The 16,723-nt window shown below is 39.2% G+C and overlaps 1 protein-coding gene across 3 annotated transcripts in view; it reads left to right on the forward strand.

The window, feature by feature from the left end:
* Positions 1-16,016, forward strand: part of LOC126354847 (E3 ubiquitin-protein ligase MARCHF5) — an 80,296-nt gene extending 64,280 nt beyond the window's left edge. For all 3 annotated transcript variants that reach the window (XM_050004829.1, XM_050004831.1, XM_050004830.1), the window contains 2 exons: positions 1,910-2,072; positions 13,392-16,016. In XM_050004829.1, the coding sequence (XP_049860786.1) occupies positions 1,910-2,072; positions 13,392-13,541 (313 nt within the window). In that variant the 3' untranslated portion in view covers positions 13,542-16,016. The remainder of the gene's footprint in view (positions 1-1,909; positions 2,073-13,391) is intronic.
* Positions 16,017-16,723: the final 707 nt, after the last annotated feature.

Consider the following 16,723-nt stretch of genomic DNA (forward strand, 5'->3'; position numbering starts at 1 on the left):
CAACTGCAAGAAAAACTTATTAAAAAGAGAAATATATTTGACATCAGATCTAGGTTTATATGTTAACAGCTTTCACAAACTTTACGTGGACTGTATACTTACATGGAAGTGATATATGAAGGATAAACTGTACAGACAAAAAAAATGAAATGTGGTACTGTGAAAGAATGCTGAAGATTGTGTGGGTAAAGAGGGAACAGTTGTCAATTGAATGGTGAGGGTTATAGGTTAAGAAACATCCTCGGTCATTGAGAGATGGTTAATTTTGTTATGGAAGGATGTGAAGGTGTAGAAATTACAGTGTCTGACAAAGGCTTGACTACAGTAAGCAGCTACAAATGGATGTTGGTGATAAATAATAATATTTATTAAACCTTTAATCATTTAGTAGAAGTCACTTGATGTAGATAATGGAACAGGGAAAAAATTGCCTTAATTATGTGCAAATACGATGAACATCTTGTGTTCTAATCTCTCTCTCTCTCTCTCTCTCTCTCTCTCTCTCTCTCTCTCTCTCTTTCTTTCTTTCTTTCTTTCTTTCTTTCTTTCTCGCTCTCCCTACCCCTACCCCGTACCTCCTCTCTCCCCCTTCCACTCTTCACATTCACACACAGTTTCATCCATGTCATTATTGTTGCTCTTTGTTAAGCTCAGTTAAACAGCTTTCTGGGTATGAAACAGTTGAAACAGGGAAGCAGCTTGTAACATACCCAGGGAAAATTTGGTACATATGTTCTCTGCTCAAGTATTCCCTAAAGATAGTAGCAGGGGCTGGACGTTTTAAGTCCTCGTATCTAAACCCCCACATGCCTGGTTTTCCTCAGTGGTTGCTCTTCTCTCATTGCACTGCCCAGTTTCGATGTTTCCTATAATAATTTTTATCTTATAGGATGCAGAGCCACTCACACAAAAATTACCAACTTAGTCTGATGGAACTCACTACATTCTGTTACAGATTTACACACAGAGTTGAGCTGTTTTCTTCACAATTAACATCATTCTACAGTTGACGTAGTCTGTATTTGCATTCCAACAGCATAATCCATTTCGATGTACTAAAGTTGTTGTAAGTTATAGTATCAAATTGAAATACATTCAACACAGAACACACGTGAGATTCGCTGTTCAAAATATGCTTTATAAGTTGATGAAAACTACAGTTACTTCAGTCAGTACTAAAGAATTGCTTTGTTCATCACGGGAGCGTTCGCATGAGCGAGTCACTACGTGAATGTTTAAGAAAGTGGGTTTGTGACATCTGAAAAAAGAAATTACCTATGCTCATGATATTCAAACAGTCCTTCCATACATGTTTCTATCACTTGGAACTTGTAATTAAGAGTCAGTCCAGTTCAGGCTATCTTCCCATAACAATCCCAATGTGATTGATCATTGAACTCCCGACATTACACACAAGATCGGAAATAGTCACTGTTTAGGTAAACATTATTATTGAGCCATGAACACTGATATGAAATGTACAACTTATGTGGCAAACATTTTTAATTATGTCACAATGACATGAGAAATGTGTGCTGTAGACATGGCATCAACACTGCACAGCACCACCTCCCCAGGGTAACTAAGATACAACTACCCATGCACTCTACCCTTGCCAGAGAGGCAACTATTGATCGGTCAGCAGTACAACAGTCCACTTACAAGCAATTTGGGTAGCAATATTTATCATAGATGAAGAGACTTGCACAGCATAAACTAAATTTTAGAGCTGCAGCGAATCAGCCACCTTACCAAGAACGACTGGAATGTGCACATAAAGGGTGCGCTGAGATTTTGATTAATTTTATACCTTTCTTTCACTGTTTTCACAGTTACCAATGTACTGTTTTTCTTTATCAGTTTGTCTGCTTACCACAACTGAAACTCCCATTTTTTATTTTCATTCCAGGCCTTCAGAGGGAACACGCAGCAGTGTAGAATTTCCTCCCATGAATGATCCCGTTTCTGCAACGCGAGTGCTTTGTGGAGCACTTTTGTTGCCAACTGTGGCATCATTAGTTGGAAACATTTTCTTCGAAACTGTAGAGTCAAATATTCATCGAACGTTGTTGGTGAGTGAGTGTATTTCTATGGCAAATGAGTGGTTTTGGAAAGTATATTCATCTGCATTTTTCAAGTTAATTGGTCGTTAGGCATTTTAGAATGTGTCATTGTGAGAAATACTGAATTAAGGAAAATTTGATCTTGTAGGTAAGTGCACAGCTGTAAGCAGGGTCTCAGTCATACCTCAGGTTTTGATGGGCTTTAGTAATATATTAGAAATTGTGACTGATATTTGGGGCTTAAAATCATAGATTTCATACTTGTGTGGTGTCCCTGTAACATAGTCAACAATAAATTTGCCAGTTTCTGTGTGTAAAATAAGTAATATTACTCGGGTGTACTGATATATTTTTATTTTTATGTAAAACTTTCTTTGCCATTTACCTCCTGATCTGATGATTTTTTTTTTTTTTTTGTTTTGTTTTTTTTTTTTTTTTTTTTTTTTTTTTTTTTTTTTTTTTTTTTTTGTGGGGGAGTTACTCGGTGTACTCCTTCAAAGTAGTGCAAAGAAAGAAGTCTCTTTGTGCTCAGCTGGGATAATTTGCAGGATGGTTCAGTATATCTCAACAAAAACGGTTGTGAGCTTGAAAACAAACTCATGTTATATATACTGTTTTACAAAGGGAGATTACAACTTGAAATCTTCTACTGAATAACAGATTTTCTCTATTAATAAATGCTTAAGTTTAGTTTTTAAAGTGTTTAAATTAGCTGTCTTGAGGTCAGGAAATGAATTACCATATTTCTGTTTAATTTTATAGTGTGTCATGACAGCTGCAGCGCACAAACAGAAACCTAGTTGTACAAAGAAATAAACTTACAAAGCTCATCCTGAAATAACTTTCAATGTATCACATAAATATAGCAAGAAGACGAGGAAAAGGCAAGCACAAGAAAAATAAAACACATTTATCTCTTATTGTAACGTCATCTTTACAGTCCTTTATTTTCTGTGAGCCCATGAGCACTGACTTTTATTACAAAACAGAGGATATGAGGTGAAGTTTGCTTGCAAAACCAGATATCAAACTAGAAACTGTTGTTAAACACCACATTGCTCAGCTTGACATGGTTCTGTTGGAGAAGACATGCTTGTTCCTTTCTTCATCTTGTGAACTGGCCAGTCCTGCCATTGTGGTCAGCCTTAAACTTTACATATGTAAACTACTAAACTGCCCCCCCCCCCCCCCCCTTGCAGAAGCAAACGAGAGCGTTTTCACATATACACGCGCGCACACACACACACACACACACACACACACACACACACACACACACACACACACGAATTGTTAGAGAAGGCCGCAATTTTGTACATGTCAGACTCTTAATTAATTCAGACTGATGTTGAGAAGTAGTTTACAGATACATATAAAGAAACAGAAATATTTAGAACAAAATGGTAGATAAGAGTTGTAGCATGTAGAAACAGCAAATTATCGTGAGAACAAATGTAGTAAACTAGAAGAGATCTGTGTCTGGATTATAATATAACTGAGTGAGAAGGACCTTGTTATGCCACTGGACTCATTTTGGGAAGGATAGCTGTTTAAATCCCCATCAAACCTTCCAGAGTTTGGTGTTCCATGATTTCCCCAAAGCAAATGCCAGGCTATTTCCTTTGAGTAGGAAACTGCCAATTCCCTCTCACCACCTCTCCCTCAATTCAGTTTGTGCTCAGTCTTTAATAACTTTGTTGTAACAGAGGTGGTGAACCCTAATCCTTCTTCCTACAGATTAGAACGAAAACTAAGAGTGCAGTTGTCAGATTAAATGCAGCTTTAGAGTTAAAAGAGGTCCTGTAGTGACTAATTACTTTAAAAGTGTATAAGTATTTCTTACTTGTGGCGTGACTTTACATTTTTTGTCGTTTATGAAAAAAAAATATGAAAAGTTTCTAAGCTGTGTTTATATCTGGTATTAGAATGGAGAGTTCTTAGACACATTAGTGTGAGCACAGAGCTCGCCACCACTCACCAGAAACATGGTGCTGCCAGATCTTCATTCCACCATTTCACAGCACAGTCTCCCATACCATTCTCAAATGACTACACTTGTACAGTCCTTCTATAATGTGTTTCCCCACTAATGCAGTTACATAGTCTGTCATTAGCTGTCATTTTTACTGTCTCCCTTCCAGCCGCACTATCACTAGTGAAGAATCCTAATGTAGTGTAAAATTTACTAGTTCCAAGTCTATTGTCAAATTTACACAAATGTAATCTTATACGAAGCCTGCTAAAATGCTCATTACTTTGATTCTCTAACATGTATAAATATAAAACTATTTCTTATATATGTTAAATTATTTGGTTTGCAGTATTATTGAGTTAGTCTTCTCATAACTAGTAAACTAAACCACATGAAATTATACCAATAACATATTACTAATGCGCAATGTGTGTTACTGTGTATCTTTTTTCATCTATACTGTTTCCTTAACTTAGAACTACAGTTAGACATTCGCACAAGAATTCTGCACAACTCTTAGTTTTATGTAATAGATGTGGGATGAATGTAATGAAGTTCCAAATTTTGCATGCTGTGGTGTGTGTTTGTATTGTTCAGTAAGTGTTAGTGGAATTTCCGCTGTTTATTTAATTCTACAATAAGTGCTTCTGTGGATTTTTCTCCTCACATGGACTGCACCAGCATACCTGAGCTGTGGGGTCAGTAAACTTCCTTCTGCCCATCATTACAGTAGGCAGGGGTGTCCATTGCTGGACATTCCTATCCAAATTACTACACACTAAGGTAACATTTCCTAGGTCCTCCATACATGGAAACCGTGTTACTCACTACGCCAAGTTCTTGTTAGCTAGTCTGAGTGCTCACAGCTCAGTGACACAGATAGCATCTGTTTGTAAAATTACTGTTCCTGAAATTTCACAGCACACTAAAACCCAATATGTGTTCACCCTGGTAAATACTCTCACAAGCCAAACTTTCTGATAGAAGGCCACAGCATTGCCTAGCACTTATGTTTCAAACTGGGGGAAACCTCCCCTTACTTAAAACAATTCCGGGTGCGCTATTGTAACTGCACAAGGTGCTAGCATGTTTTCTAACAAGTACTTTGGTGTCTGGCTAATGAAAAGGGCATATGCTGCATGCTATCTTTGGACGAGTGTACTACTACACTCCATCACCTCCCGTATTTTGCATTTTCGCAGCCACAATTCTTTTGCCAGTACTCGGGCCTCCTGGAAGCTGATAGGTTGTCCACAGTCACGGTGGTGTTCTGCTAACGCCAATTTGTTATGTTGTTACAATCATACATAGTGTTCTTGTTCTGTTACTCGTAAGCTGACAGGTCTCCCTGTTTCTTCTATGTAGGCAGCTCCGCACTCACACCATAGTTCGTAAACACTTGCAGTGTTTCATTTCATGGATCCTGTGATTGCTTCGAAAAATAGGTTTGAAACCTCGTCGACGGAGGACGTTGCCTAGCCGTTCAGTGATGCCTTTTACATATGGTAAGTGTACCAGTGGAAGCTTCTCTTATTTGCCTTTTTCTCGTGTTCTGCTCCCTTTGGTTTGAGCTACCTTGCTTATGATTTTGTCATCATAGCCGTTGGCACAAAATGTGTGTTGTAGCTCCTTTAATTCTTCTTTGATGTTATTTTCATTGCTTATCCAGTAGGCTCGGGCAGTTAACGTATGCAGGACAGAATACTTTTGAGCTGGGTGGTGGTGGCTCTCTGCATGCAGGTACCAAATAGTGTGCACTGGTTTCCGGTACACTTTGTGTCCCAGTTTACCTTTGGCAGCTCTGTATACTTCCACATCCAGAAATGGCAAGGAACCACTGTTTTCAGTCTCAGTCTCATGTGTGAACTTTATATTTTTGTGCAGGCTATTTTTTAGTTTTTAACAATGACATGGCATAATGCTCATAAGAATTTTAGTCAATATGACACCGGCAGCGGAGGCCTACTCTCTTACATCAGTGACCTGTATGGGCAGGAAATCTGCCATAACATACGGAAACTGGAGCTACTAAGGAAGATGAAGATGAAACTGCTGAATGATTTGGCATTTCTTAAAATGTGCCTAGGTCATTATGTCATCCCAAAATTCATCATGGAACGGCCTAAAATTGATATGAGAAGAGCAAGAACCATTTACCATTTTGCCAGCCATGCATTATTAAGGGAGAGGATACAACACCACCAGAGTATCATAGAGTACAACGACAGGCAACTGTACAGCATGTATTTGTGGCTGTCAACTACGTTATCAGCGAAGGACTGGGATAACATCGACCGAATAACCCCCAACCAGCTATGCATGAAGGAGAACTTGGTCAGCAGTCGACAGAAAAAGAAATTTGAGGAGGTAACGGGAAACAAACACCACTCGCAGCTAAGTCTGGATACAGCTCATACTGTGGTTAACATTTTGACACAGACCATCAGTGAGGCAGCGACGTCAGTTGTGTCCAAAGGGTTAAACTTCGCAGTTATGCCCACAAAGATTCCCACAGAAGAGATCATTCAGTCTGTGGAGGCGTCACTCCACTAAGTACCATGTGTTGAAGCAGAAAAGATAAGGCCAGAAACTGTGAGAATTTTACAAACAGCAAAACTACCCAGAGCTAATATCGCACGTGAAGAAAGACAGGCCATAAAGGAGCTCAGGAATAACAAGGATATTGTGGTCCTACATGCGGACAAAGGAAATGCTACGATTCGGGTGGACTCTTCTGAATATCAAAAGGAGATGGATGAACTGCTAAGCGATCCCATTTACAGAGTACTAAGGAGTGACCCGATGGCGAGGATAGGCAGAAATATGAAAGCCCTTGTAAAGGACCAGAGAATTGATCCTGACACAGCCAAGAGACTAATCAACAAGGCGCCTGTTCCTCCTAGAATCTATGGAGTACCTAAGCTCCATAAGGAGGGTTATCTGCTGAGGTCCATAGTGGACGGAATAGATTCACCTACGTATTATGTTGCGAAACATCTGGCACCTAAGTTACGCCGTCTTGTGGGACAAACAGACTCCTACGTGAAAGACTTCCCACTTCATACAACTGATTATGGAACAGCAAATAAAGCCATCAGACATTATGGTCAGTTTTGACATTAAGTCTCTCTACACTTAAGTTCCTATTGAGGAGACTATGCGCATTCTACAGGATCAGATCCCACCAGATATCTGCAATCTGGTGCGCTTATGCCTGTCGTCTACGTCCTTCACCTGGCGGGGAAAATATTATGAACAGTTGGATGGAGTGGCAATGGTTTCCCCACACTCCCCTGTAGCTGCAGGCATCTTCATGGAAGCCTTTGAGCAAATGGCCTTAGCTTCTGCTCTGTTATATCCCAGTTGTTGGCTACAATATGTGGACGACACATTCGTTATCTGGCCTCACGGTGATACAGAATTGGGAAAATTCCTCCAGCACTTAAATAGCCTGCACAAAAATATAAAGTTCACACGTGAGACTGAAAACAATGGTTCCTTGCCATTTTTGGATGTGGAAGTATACAGAGCTGCCGAAGGTAAACTGGGACACAAAGTGTACCGGAAACCAACGCACACTAATCGGTACCAGCACGCGAAGAGCCACCACCACCCAGCTCAAAAGTGCATATGTTAACTGCCCGATCCTACCGGATAAGCAATGAAAATAACATCAAAGAAGAATTAAAGGAGCTAAAACACAGGTTTCGTGCCAACACCTATGATGACAAAATCATAAGCAAGATAGCTAAAGCCAAAGGGAGCAGAACATGAGAAGAAGGCAAAGAGAAGCTTCCACTGGTACACTTACCATATGTAAAAGGCATCACTGAACGGCTAGGCAACGTACTCTGCCGACGAGGTTTCAAACTGATTTTTCGAAGGAATCACAGGATCCACGAAATGATAGGTTCCACCTAGGATGTAGTCAACATTCTTAACACTGCAGGTGTTTATGAACTATGGTGTGAGTGCGGAGCTGCCTACGTGGGAGAAACAGGGAGACCTGTCAGCTTACGAGTAGCAGAACACGGACACTATGTACGATTACAACAACATAACAAATCAGGGTTAGCGGAACACCACCGTGACTATGGACAACCTATCAGGTTCCAGGAGGCCTGAGTACTGGCGAAAGAACCGTGGATGTGAGAACGCAAAATACGGGAGGCGATGGAAATTATTAAACAGCCGGACAACATCAACAGAGAAGCCTGCCAGCCATCCCCGTCCAACAGGCCGCGAGCAGTCGCGGGGTAGAAGCTACACGGGACACGGATGTATTTGCACAAACAGCTGTAGAGCAACTGTCGGTCCACTTCTGCACACACCAGGAGGAAAACTTGCCGACCAGAAGCCGAGTGCTGATTGGCGGACAGCTACCAATCGTTGACGACATGGACATCCACGAATAGCCTCTTTCTTTCCATCTTCCCTTACGTCATGACTAGCCAATCATATTAGATGGCCAATTAAACGCTTTACAACAGTGATGTCAGCATCGATAGTCTGTAGTAAATAGTAGCACCTATCCCCATGCAAAACCAGTCGTGCCCTGAGAAAGGCCATTGCAATTCGGCCGAAACATCGGTTTTAGTTTATTATTGTTGTTAGTTTTTAGCAATGACGCGGCATAATAGCCAGAAGAATTTTAATCATTTTGACACCAGCCGTGGTAGCCTACGTTGCAAAGTCCTTTTTGAAACACCTTGTACCATGGAAGATCAAAATTTTGTGCACTACGACGTAAATGGGTGGTTCCACACTGCACTGATTCTCTACCATGACATTGAGTGGTGAGGAAAGTCTGGTCGTGAGGTAAGATTTCCTGTGATTTAATCGTGCTCACTTTCAGTACACTCACAGACCTCTTTTAATCAAACTTATTTTCTCAAAGTGCTGCAGTGACTTCCGGAAGTTAGAGTATGATTCCAATATCAGACTCTCAAAATAAAGACGAGTCTTCTCATTATCGTCATCTTATATATTTTAAGCTTGTTTACAGTAACTGTGCATTACAAAGTAATTACTTCATGCAGAACACTGCAAAAACTTTAAAAAGGACATAGTCCAAAAACATTCTGCTTCGTTAACAGATGTCAGCTGAATGTGTGTCTATAACAAGTTTTCTCTTCTTCCCATGACGTCATTGGCTTTGCAACAGTCTTTCTTCCTCTATGATGCGCACCATATCTCCAAAGTATTGATCGACCACTCAGAATAAATTTCCCAAACGGCAGGTACTGCAAATGTGATATAATGTTTTTTATTGTAGCCCCAGCTTGCAGATAGGCTGTGTCCATCCATCTCATGATACACACACATAAATAAAACAAACATCCAAACATAGATTATCTGATACATTAAGAAAATAAGCTTTTTATAGTGACTGTAATCATTCTTCAGTTTGAAAAATGCCTGTGCAACACTTCACATCATCAAAGTGATATGTTACACTACACTACCACAGCCATCTAGAGATGTCTCTGTGTATTGTGTGCATTTTGAACTTCATGTGAAGAACTTATTGAACACGTGACATGCAACACCATGGTTGGATGTGTGAAGTTCTTAGTAGTCTGTGCAGTTAGGCAAGAGTCCTGTTTGTTTCAGGAATGTGGCGACTGTCCTGGAAAGGGAGGACTTTCATTATAGATACTTGATGTGGAAGGCATACTAGATGACTCCCCAGAAGTTTCATATCCCAACATGGAAGGAAAATAAACTAATTCAGAAAACTGTTGCCATCAACATTTTCACTGTCGAACTTGGGAAATGGACAGTTAAAGCAGTAATACACCATCATCTGAAGAAATTGTAAAAACACACTTCAGAAGTGAAGGGACATGTACAGGCAGAAGAACTGTGTTTAATGCTTCACTGTGATTTTGCTGAGAAATGGTCTGTGATTCTGCTACAAGTAGTATGGGAATATCATTGGAGTAATGGCTTAAGTTTCAGTTTTTACAGAGGTGACATATTTTCTGAACAAGACCACAAGTGTTGCAGTTATAAGTGATGACACAGGACATAACTCAGAATTTTTGGCAATGCACAAAATTCTTCAACAAGTGCAACCACAGGCAGTAAAAATCATTATTTTCAACAGTGCTCAGAATTGCTCTAAGAATCATTACCAATTGTTTGATAATATCATATGGATATGTAAAAAGCCTACTCACCAAGCAGTGGCATAACATGTGCATAAAAAAAAGGTTATACTTACGCAAGCCTTCAGGGCTAGTGGCTCCCTCTTCCAGCAGAAGGGGAAGGAAGAGCAGGGGTTAAGGAGGAGGACTGGAGAGGCTTAGGAAAAGGGGCAGATTTCAGAAAAGTCACCCAGAACTGCCGGTCAGGGGAGACTTACCAGGTAGGATGAGAAGGTAAGATGGCTGTTGGGGACTGCACTGGACAAGATTTGAAAACCTGAGAGCTTAAAGTTGGAAGACAGTGTAATGTGCAAGACAGAGATTACTGCTAAAACATTGTGCACAAGTTAATAAGAGTGAAAAGCTAAGTGCATTGTACGTAACAGAGGTAGGAGGTGGACAGCAGAAAAGGCAGGTCAGAAAATGAAAGGTGTACTGAAGAAAGGAGGTGTTACTGTGAAGGAGTTCTGAGGCTCAGAGATTAACATAAATGAAGGCCAGGTGGGTGGTGAGAACCAAAGATTTGTTGCTGCGCTAGTGCCCACCTGCAGGGTTCTGAGAAACTGGTGTCTAAGGGAAAGAACCAGGTGGCGCATGGCGATGAAACAGGTTGTCATGCCGAAATAAAATACCAAAGAGTGTTTTACATAACAGCTGGTATATGATGTCTTGTTTCACAGCTGGCTCTCCCTTTGATAGTATATGTTTTGCGAGTTACTGGACCAGTATAGGTGGTGGTAGGAGTGTGCATAGGGCAGATCTTTCAGTGGGATCGGTCACAGGGGTAGGAACCATAGGGTAGGGAGATGGCTAAAGGAGGAGCATGGGGTCTGACAAGAATATTGCGAAGATTGGGAGAACAACAAAATGCTATTTTAGGTGTGGTTGGTAAAATCTTGGGCAGAATGGATCTCATTTCAGGCCATGATTTTAGGAAGTCATGGGCATGTCAAAGTAGCTGATTAATACATTCGAGGCCAGGATAATACTGAGTGACAAGTGGTGTGTTCCAAAGTTTTTTTTGTTCAGCAGTATCAGGACAGTTATTCTGTACAAACTCCAGTAAGCCAACTGGTTCCAAGATAAATGTCAGAATCTACTAAACACTCGTACAGTTACATACATTCTGCCTCATGCAGAGCCAAGACATGAAGTGTGTATTATATAGAGACCTTTACTTTATCTGTCTCTTAACAATCCTCATGACACCACAAAGCATGGAACATTATCCAAACACTCTTTGACTTTTTGATATAACTTCCAAGGCGCTGCTGGTAACCTCTTGTTGGGGCCGCTCGTCTGACGCAGCTCCTGGATCATTGTCACAGCTGTCCTTCCTGCACACACAGACGTGTGGCACAGTAAAAAGTCTCTCTCACCCTTGTCATTAAAACATTGTGTGTTCGAGATGGTGGAGAGCCAAGTGTTTCTAGAATTTACCCCAAAATTTTCGAATCACTACATTAGTTATAAAATGTGCTACAGTGACTAAATCACAAACTCTGATTTACTACAAAATGGTTTATGCAAACATCAGTGATAACTTCTAAACTTCTCGAAATGTCCATTTATCCGCATTGATATATACTGAAATTTAGGGTGAATTATTCTTTGACAGTAACAGTAAATTATAACCTTTGACTTGCTACAAAATAGTTAAGAATTGAATTAAATTGTTGTGAACTTCATGCTTCCTCATGGACTGGCCACTGGGCACAAGTTTCCAGCTGCAGACAGCACCACTACCATCGGTGCTCGCTTATGGTTCCTAATTTTTTAAAAACTGTGAATGCCCCAGTTGTTGTTGATTCAGTGGGAAAGCATCATTCAATATCGGAGGAAGAGACTGATGCAGTTGAAAACATTTTTAATTCAAGCAGATTGCACAAGTTGCATGCTTCGGAAGTTGTAAGTTTTTGAAACTTATGCAAATTATTTAAATCATTTATTATGTTTGAAAAACGTGCCTCTTGCTCATCTTTCAGAATAAATAAAATTCTGTGACGTATAAGATGGGCTTTTGATTTTATGAGACCAATATGTGATGATGTGGCAATGGGAATCGGGTTATTGTATGGCAACATATTAAATAGTTTATAAAACCTGTTCAATTAGAAAGTGGAAGTTGTCCTTTCCATGGAATGTATTAGTATATGGTACTAACTGACATTTAAAAAAATCAATTTTTGGAAAAAAGTTCTTAAATAAAAAAATCAGGAGACTTCGAGGTCTGTGACTCATATTTCCAAATCAAGGATATCATTGTAAACCTAAAGTTATCTTTTAAAAAAAGTACTTGAGGCATTACCTTTGGTGGCTTTTATCTTGGGCCAGAAATTTTAGACAAAACAAAAAAGATGTTCTTACTTTGTCTTAAAATTGTAACATACGTTTTATTCAGTAACATTTGATATTTGAGGTAACCCACCTGTCTGATTTGGTGTGGATTGTCAGAAGCATAAACAGTTTGTTGCTCTAGAGCAGGGTTACCCAAACTGTGTTCTGCAGAATTGAACTAATAAAATAAACAAGTTTTTCTCATTTTTAATAATTTATTAACCTTCAAAATAAACAAGGTGTTCTGTCACTGTGCCGAGTGTTCGGTCAAAGGAAAAGTTTGTGAACCCCTGCTAAAGAGCATTGAACCATTTCCTGGTGTGTAATCTCTCCAGCAGCTCCCTACGTGGCCTTGGCATTGGCCACACTATCATCTCTGACTATCATCTCTGACTATTCTCGATTGATCTTCACATTCTGACTGGCATTAACTGAACATCTCCGACAGCATGGGAGGTAAATATTAAATGAATATCAACTTTAAACAAGATTTATATTAACATTTAATGAAGCTGTCTTCGCCACTATCCTTGTTTCCGGAAAAATAGCAGATCTGGAAAATGCTGTTGGACTTAGTTCCCATAGACTACGTGGCCCTTCTAATAACATCCAGCCAGATGTGGTGATGGATTTGTACTCAGATTTTGGCAGTCTTTCATGACTTCATTGGCAGTGTATTGAATAATATTTTGAAATGAAGTAGTCCTGTATAGGCCAAAAAATTGTAATATTTTTGTGGCTACAAACCAGTATCCTGAGGAAATTTTTGGTCTGAAAAGTTGTATGTGATTTGACAGGCAGGTGTAAGAGCCTGTTTAGATGAGCTTTCTGTTACAGTTCTTACTCTAAAATAATTTGTTCTCTCCATAGGGTGGACTGGCATTCGTCGCTGTCAAAGGTGTGTTAAGAATATACCATAAACAAAAACAGTATGTTCGACAGACGCGACGCAGAATATTGGATTACACGGAAGCGAATCGTAACGCTGTCAGAAGGGAAGCAGGAGCAGCTAATCACTGAAATCAGCGTCAGGTTATTGACTGAGAATTGGCAGTTCCTTGCTGTTTGCATATTGTTGCAAATTTAAATTTCAAGTAACTGGTGTGAAACTTGCAGAGTGTGAACCAGGTGATGAATCGAATAACAAAATTGTCCATGATAAAGCGTTTAGTGATAACTTTGTTTACAATTGTTACTGTAAAATAAATTAAAATATATGAAACCTGTGTATCATTCACTTGCTTTCATAGCTATTTTTGTGTATGTAGCAGTACAGCCAAAAGCAAGGAGTGTTGTTTCTTTGGAAATTTGCACCTATGATTATTTTGTGGGCTTTTAAACTTAAGTGAATACTGTTTTCTTTATACCTGTATCTTTTTTGAACAGAGGATTTAGTTTATGTTTGTTTTGTTGACCCAGCAAATTTGTAATATTCTTGTGGAGTATCTTAATTACACATCTCATAAATCAATTATCCAAAAGTTTAGTACCCATTGTTATTTGCAGATACTTAAAAATATTGATGATGTTTGTTGGAAAGTACTCAATATCCTTTTAAGTTCTGTTGTTTCGTTATGAGACTGAAAATTTGTAACCGGTTTTGGTTAAACCATGTGGTTATTGGATTAAAAACCCTGCATTAAAACTTTTTACACAGATTAATTTGAAATAAACGAAACACCTATTACTAACTGGTTCAGCATCAATTTGTGTTCTTGTCTGCCTGTGATACTGCAGTTTCTTGTCTGAGATATCCTAGTTGTTTAATGGGTAGATAACTGAGAGACAGTGTCAAAGCTTATGTATTGGAAACAGTCGTGCCTGGCTATATTAATAACCATGTCTGTGATGTGTGTGGCAAAAATGGTAATAATTCTTTTTAAATAGGTCATTTTGTGCACTTTGTTGGTGTTCTTTGTACAACATGGTCCAGAGACATTTGGATGACTTTACACAGGGAAAAATCATCACGAAACGGGAAGATGATGAAGCCCAGGAGTTTGGCATTGCGCACAACATTGTTTCACATGAATGGGGAACCACAGGCACTGCCATGTGGAGGAGAGGAGATGGTCGACCATGGTCAACAATAATAAGAACAGCAGCAGCAGATGACCGCCACTAAATTGTACAATACAGGCAAGAAGGGAGCCACGTCAAACAGCAGGTGCAGTTGTAACTTCATTTTAAAGACTACAAGGCAACCACCTCACGCCCCACAGTGATACCTGACTGCATGGGGGTGAACACACTGGCCAATGGCTAGTATGTTGTGTTCTATTGACATATGCGCATTGGTGGTACCTTCTGCGATGGTGCCAAGAGCTTAAGGACCTGAGCTTCTAAAAGTGGGAGTCGCACACACTTTTGGATGAAAGCAAATTCAGTCTGAGTAGTGATTCTAGACTTACCCTCAAATGGTGAGTGGTGAGATCACATAATTCACCCAGGAACATTGTTGATGTGATTGTTTCGGTAGTCTAGATGTTATGGTGAGGGGCACATAATGTTGCACGTGTGTACTGACCTCAGAGTGTTTGAGCACTGTATACTCACTGGTCAATGTTATTGTGGTATTGTACTTCTCCCCATGTTTGTCTCTTTAGGGGTGCATTCTGTCCTCACTGCATTTACATGGATGATAACGTGTGACCTTATCAAACAGTGCAGGCGGAGGAACTCTTGGAAAGAGATGATATCTGTCAAATGGCCTGCTTGTTCCCTCAACTTAAATCCCATTGAGCATGTCAGATGCGTTGAGGAGATGTATTGCAGCACGCACATCCACATGCACCAACTACCAACCAGCAGCTGTCGACGACATTAGTGGAGGAATGGAACACCATTCTATGAGAACTCCTGGGCAATTTTGTCTCAAATCATGCAGGACGCGTCAATTCATCATCATGACTTTCTCTGAAAAAATGTGTTAAGACATCTATATCATGTGTATTAAGAAATTAAATATTTTCATTTTATCTCTATTTTTGTAAATGGTACAATCCTTTGAAAAATCTGTATTTTGTAAGTAACTCTAAAACAGTAGAGAACTAAAAAAAATATGGCAGATGTTTTGTTTTAAAGCTCCATCTTTGTGTTCAAATTTAGTTCACATGCACACACTCACTTATAGGCTTTCTTTTAACTTACAGATTTAAGAAGAAAATACAAAACTTTTAATTTTTTCCTACATAAAATGTTTTTTTATGATTTTGAAAGTTGCAGAACACTAACGTCCGTCTTATGTTACTAGATGCAAGTGATATACTTTTATTAAAAAAATCTTCTCTGTTCCAGCTATCTGTATTATATAAATATTTATTTCTAAAAATGTAAGAAATTGCATTTTTATGAATTATTTACTCGAAAACCACCATCACTAAACTTATGAAGATTGCGCAAATGTATTTTTTGGTTAATGTGTTAGTAGTTACTGCAGCCAAAGTGGGCAGTATTTTTCTATGTGAAGCATTAAAAAGTTTTCAATATTCTGCATATTTTGCATTATTGAATTTTTAGTGTAAAATATGTGTTGGCAACACTGTTTCCAGCTCTCTTCTGTTCATAAGAAACGAGTGAGAACTTGGACATGAATCATTGAACTTTTTGTTCAATACAATGTCAGTAAAGAAATACAGTGAGGACTATGAAATTAAAACACGCACAGGAAGGTGGTGTTTAAGAACAGAGGAAACACTCCACAATTGTTTGAAATCTGTCAGAGGTATTGCAGAAATATCTTGGCCCTCAAGTGATTTTGTCACCATCACATCTATTGTCAGGAATTGCTATACTCACTACAACAAGAAATGTATTGATAAACCACCTGAACTATCACCATCACCGGAATGTGAATCGGAAGAAGATACTATAGATGTTTATATTCCTGGGTGAGAAGTTGTTAATGTGTTAGATGTTAGCATTTGTGTTGTAGCCCAAAATATCACCACCACCACCACCTTAAATACCCAGTCAAGATAAGAAGCACAAGAAAAAAATTGTATGCATAAAGAAAGGTGGTAGCACTTGAAACAAGTTTTACACAAGCAACATCTTCAAAATTTTGTGAATTGTATAATGTAGATCCACTTGGTGCCAAACTGGAAGGTAGTGGCGTGAATTGTGCTCCTTATTACTAAAATGCGTAAGATGTCAGCCAGTGAAGTAAGTATGCACATATATTTATTGCAATAATTTGAAAC

Source organism: Schistocerca gregaria, chromosome 3, assembly GCF_023897955.1.
Source record: "Schistocerca gregaria isolate iqSchGreg1 chromosome 3, iqSchGreg1.2, whole genome shotgun sequence".
Classification (NCBI taxonomy): Eukaryota; Metazoa; Arthropoda; class Insecta; order Orthoptera; family Acrididae; genus Schistocerca; species Schistocerca gregaria.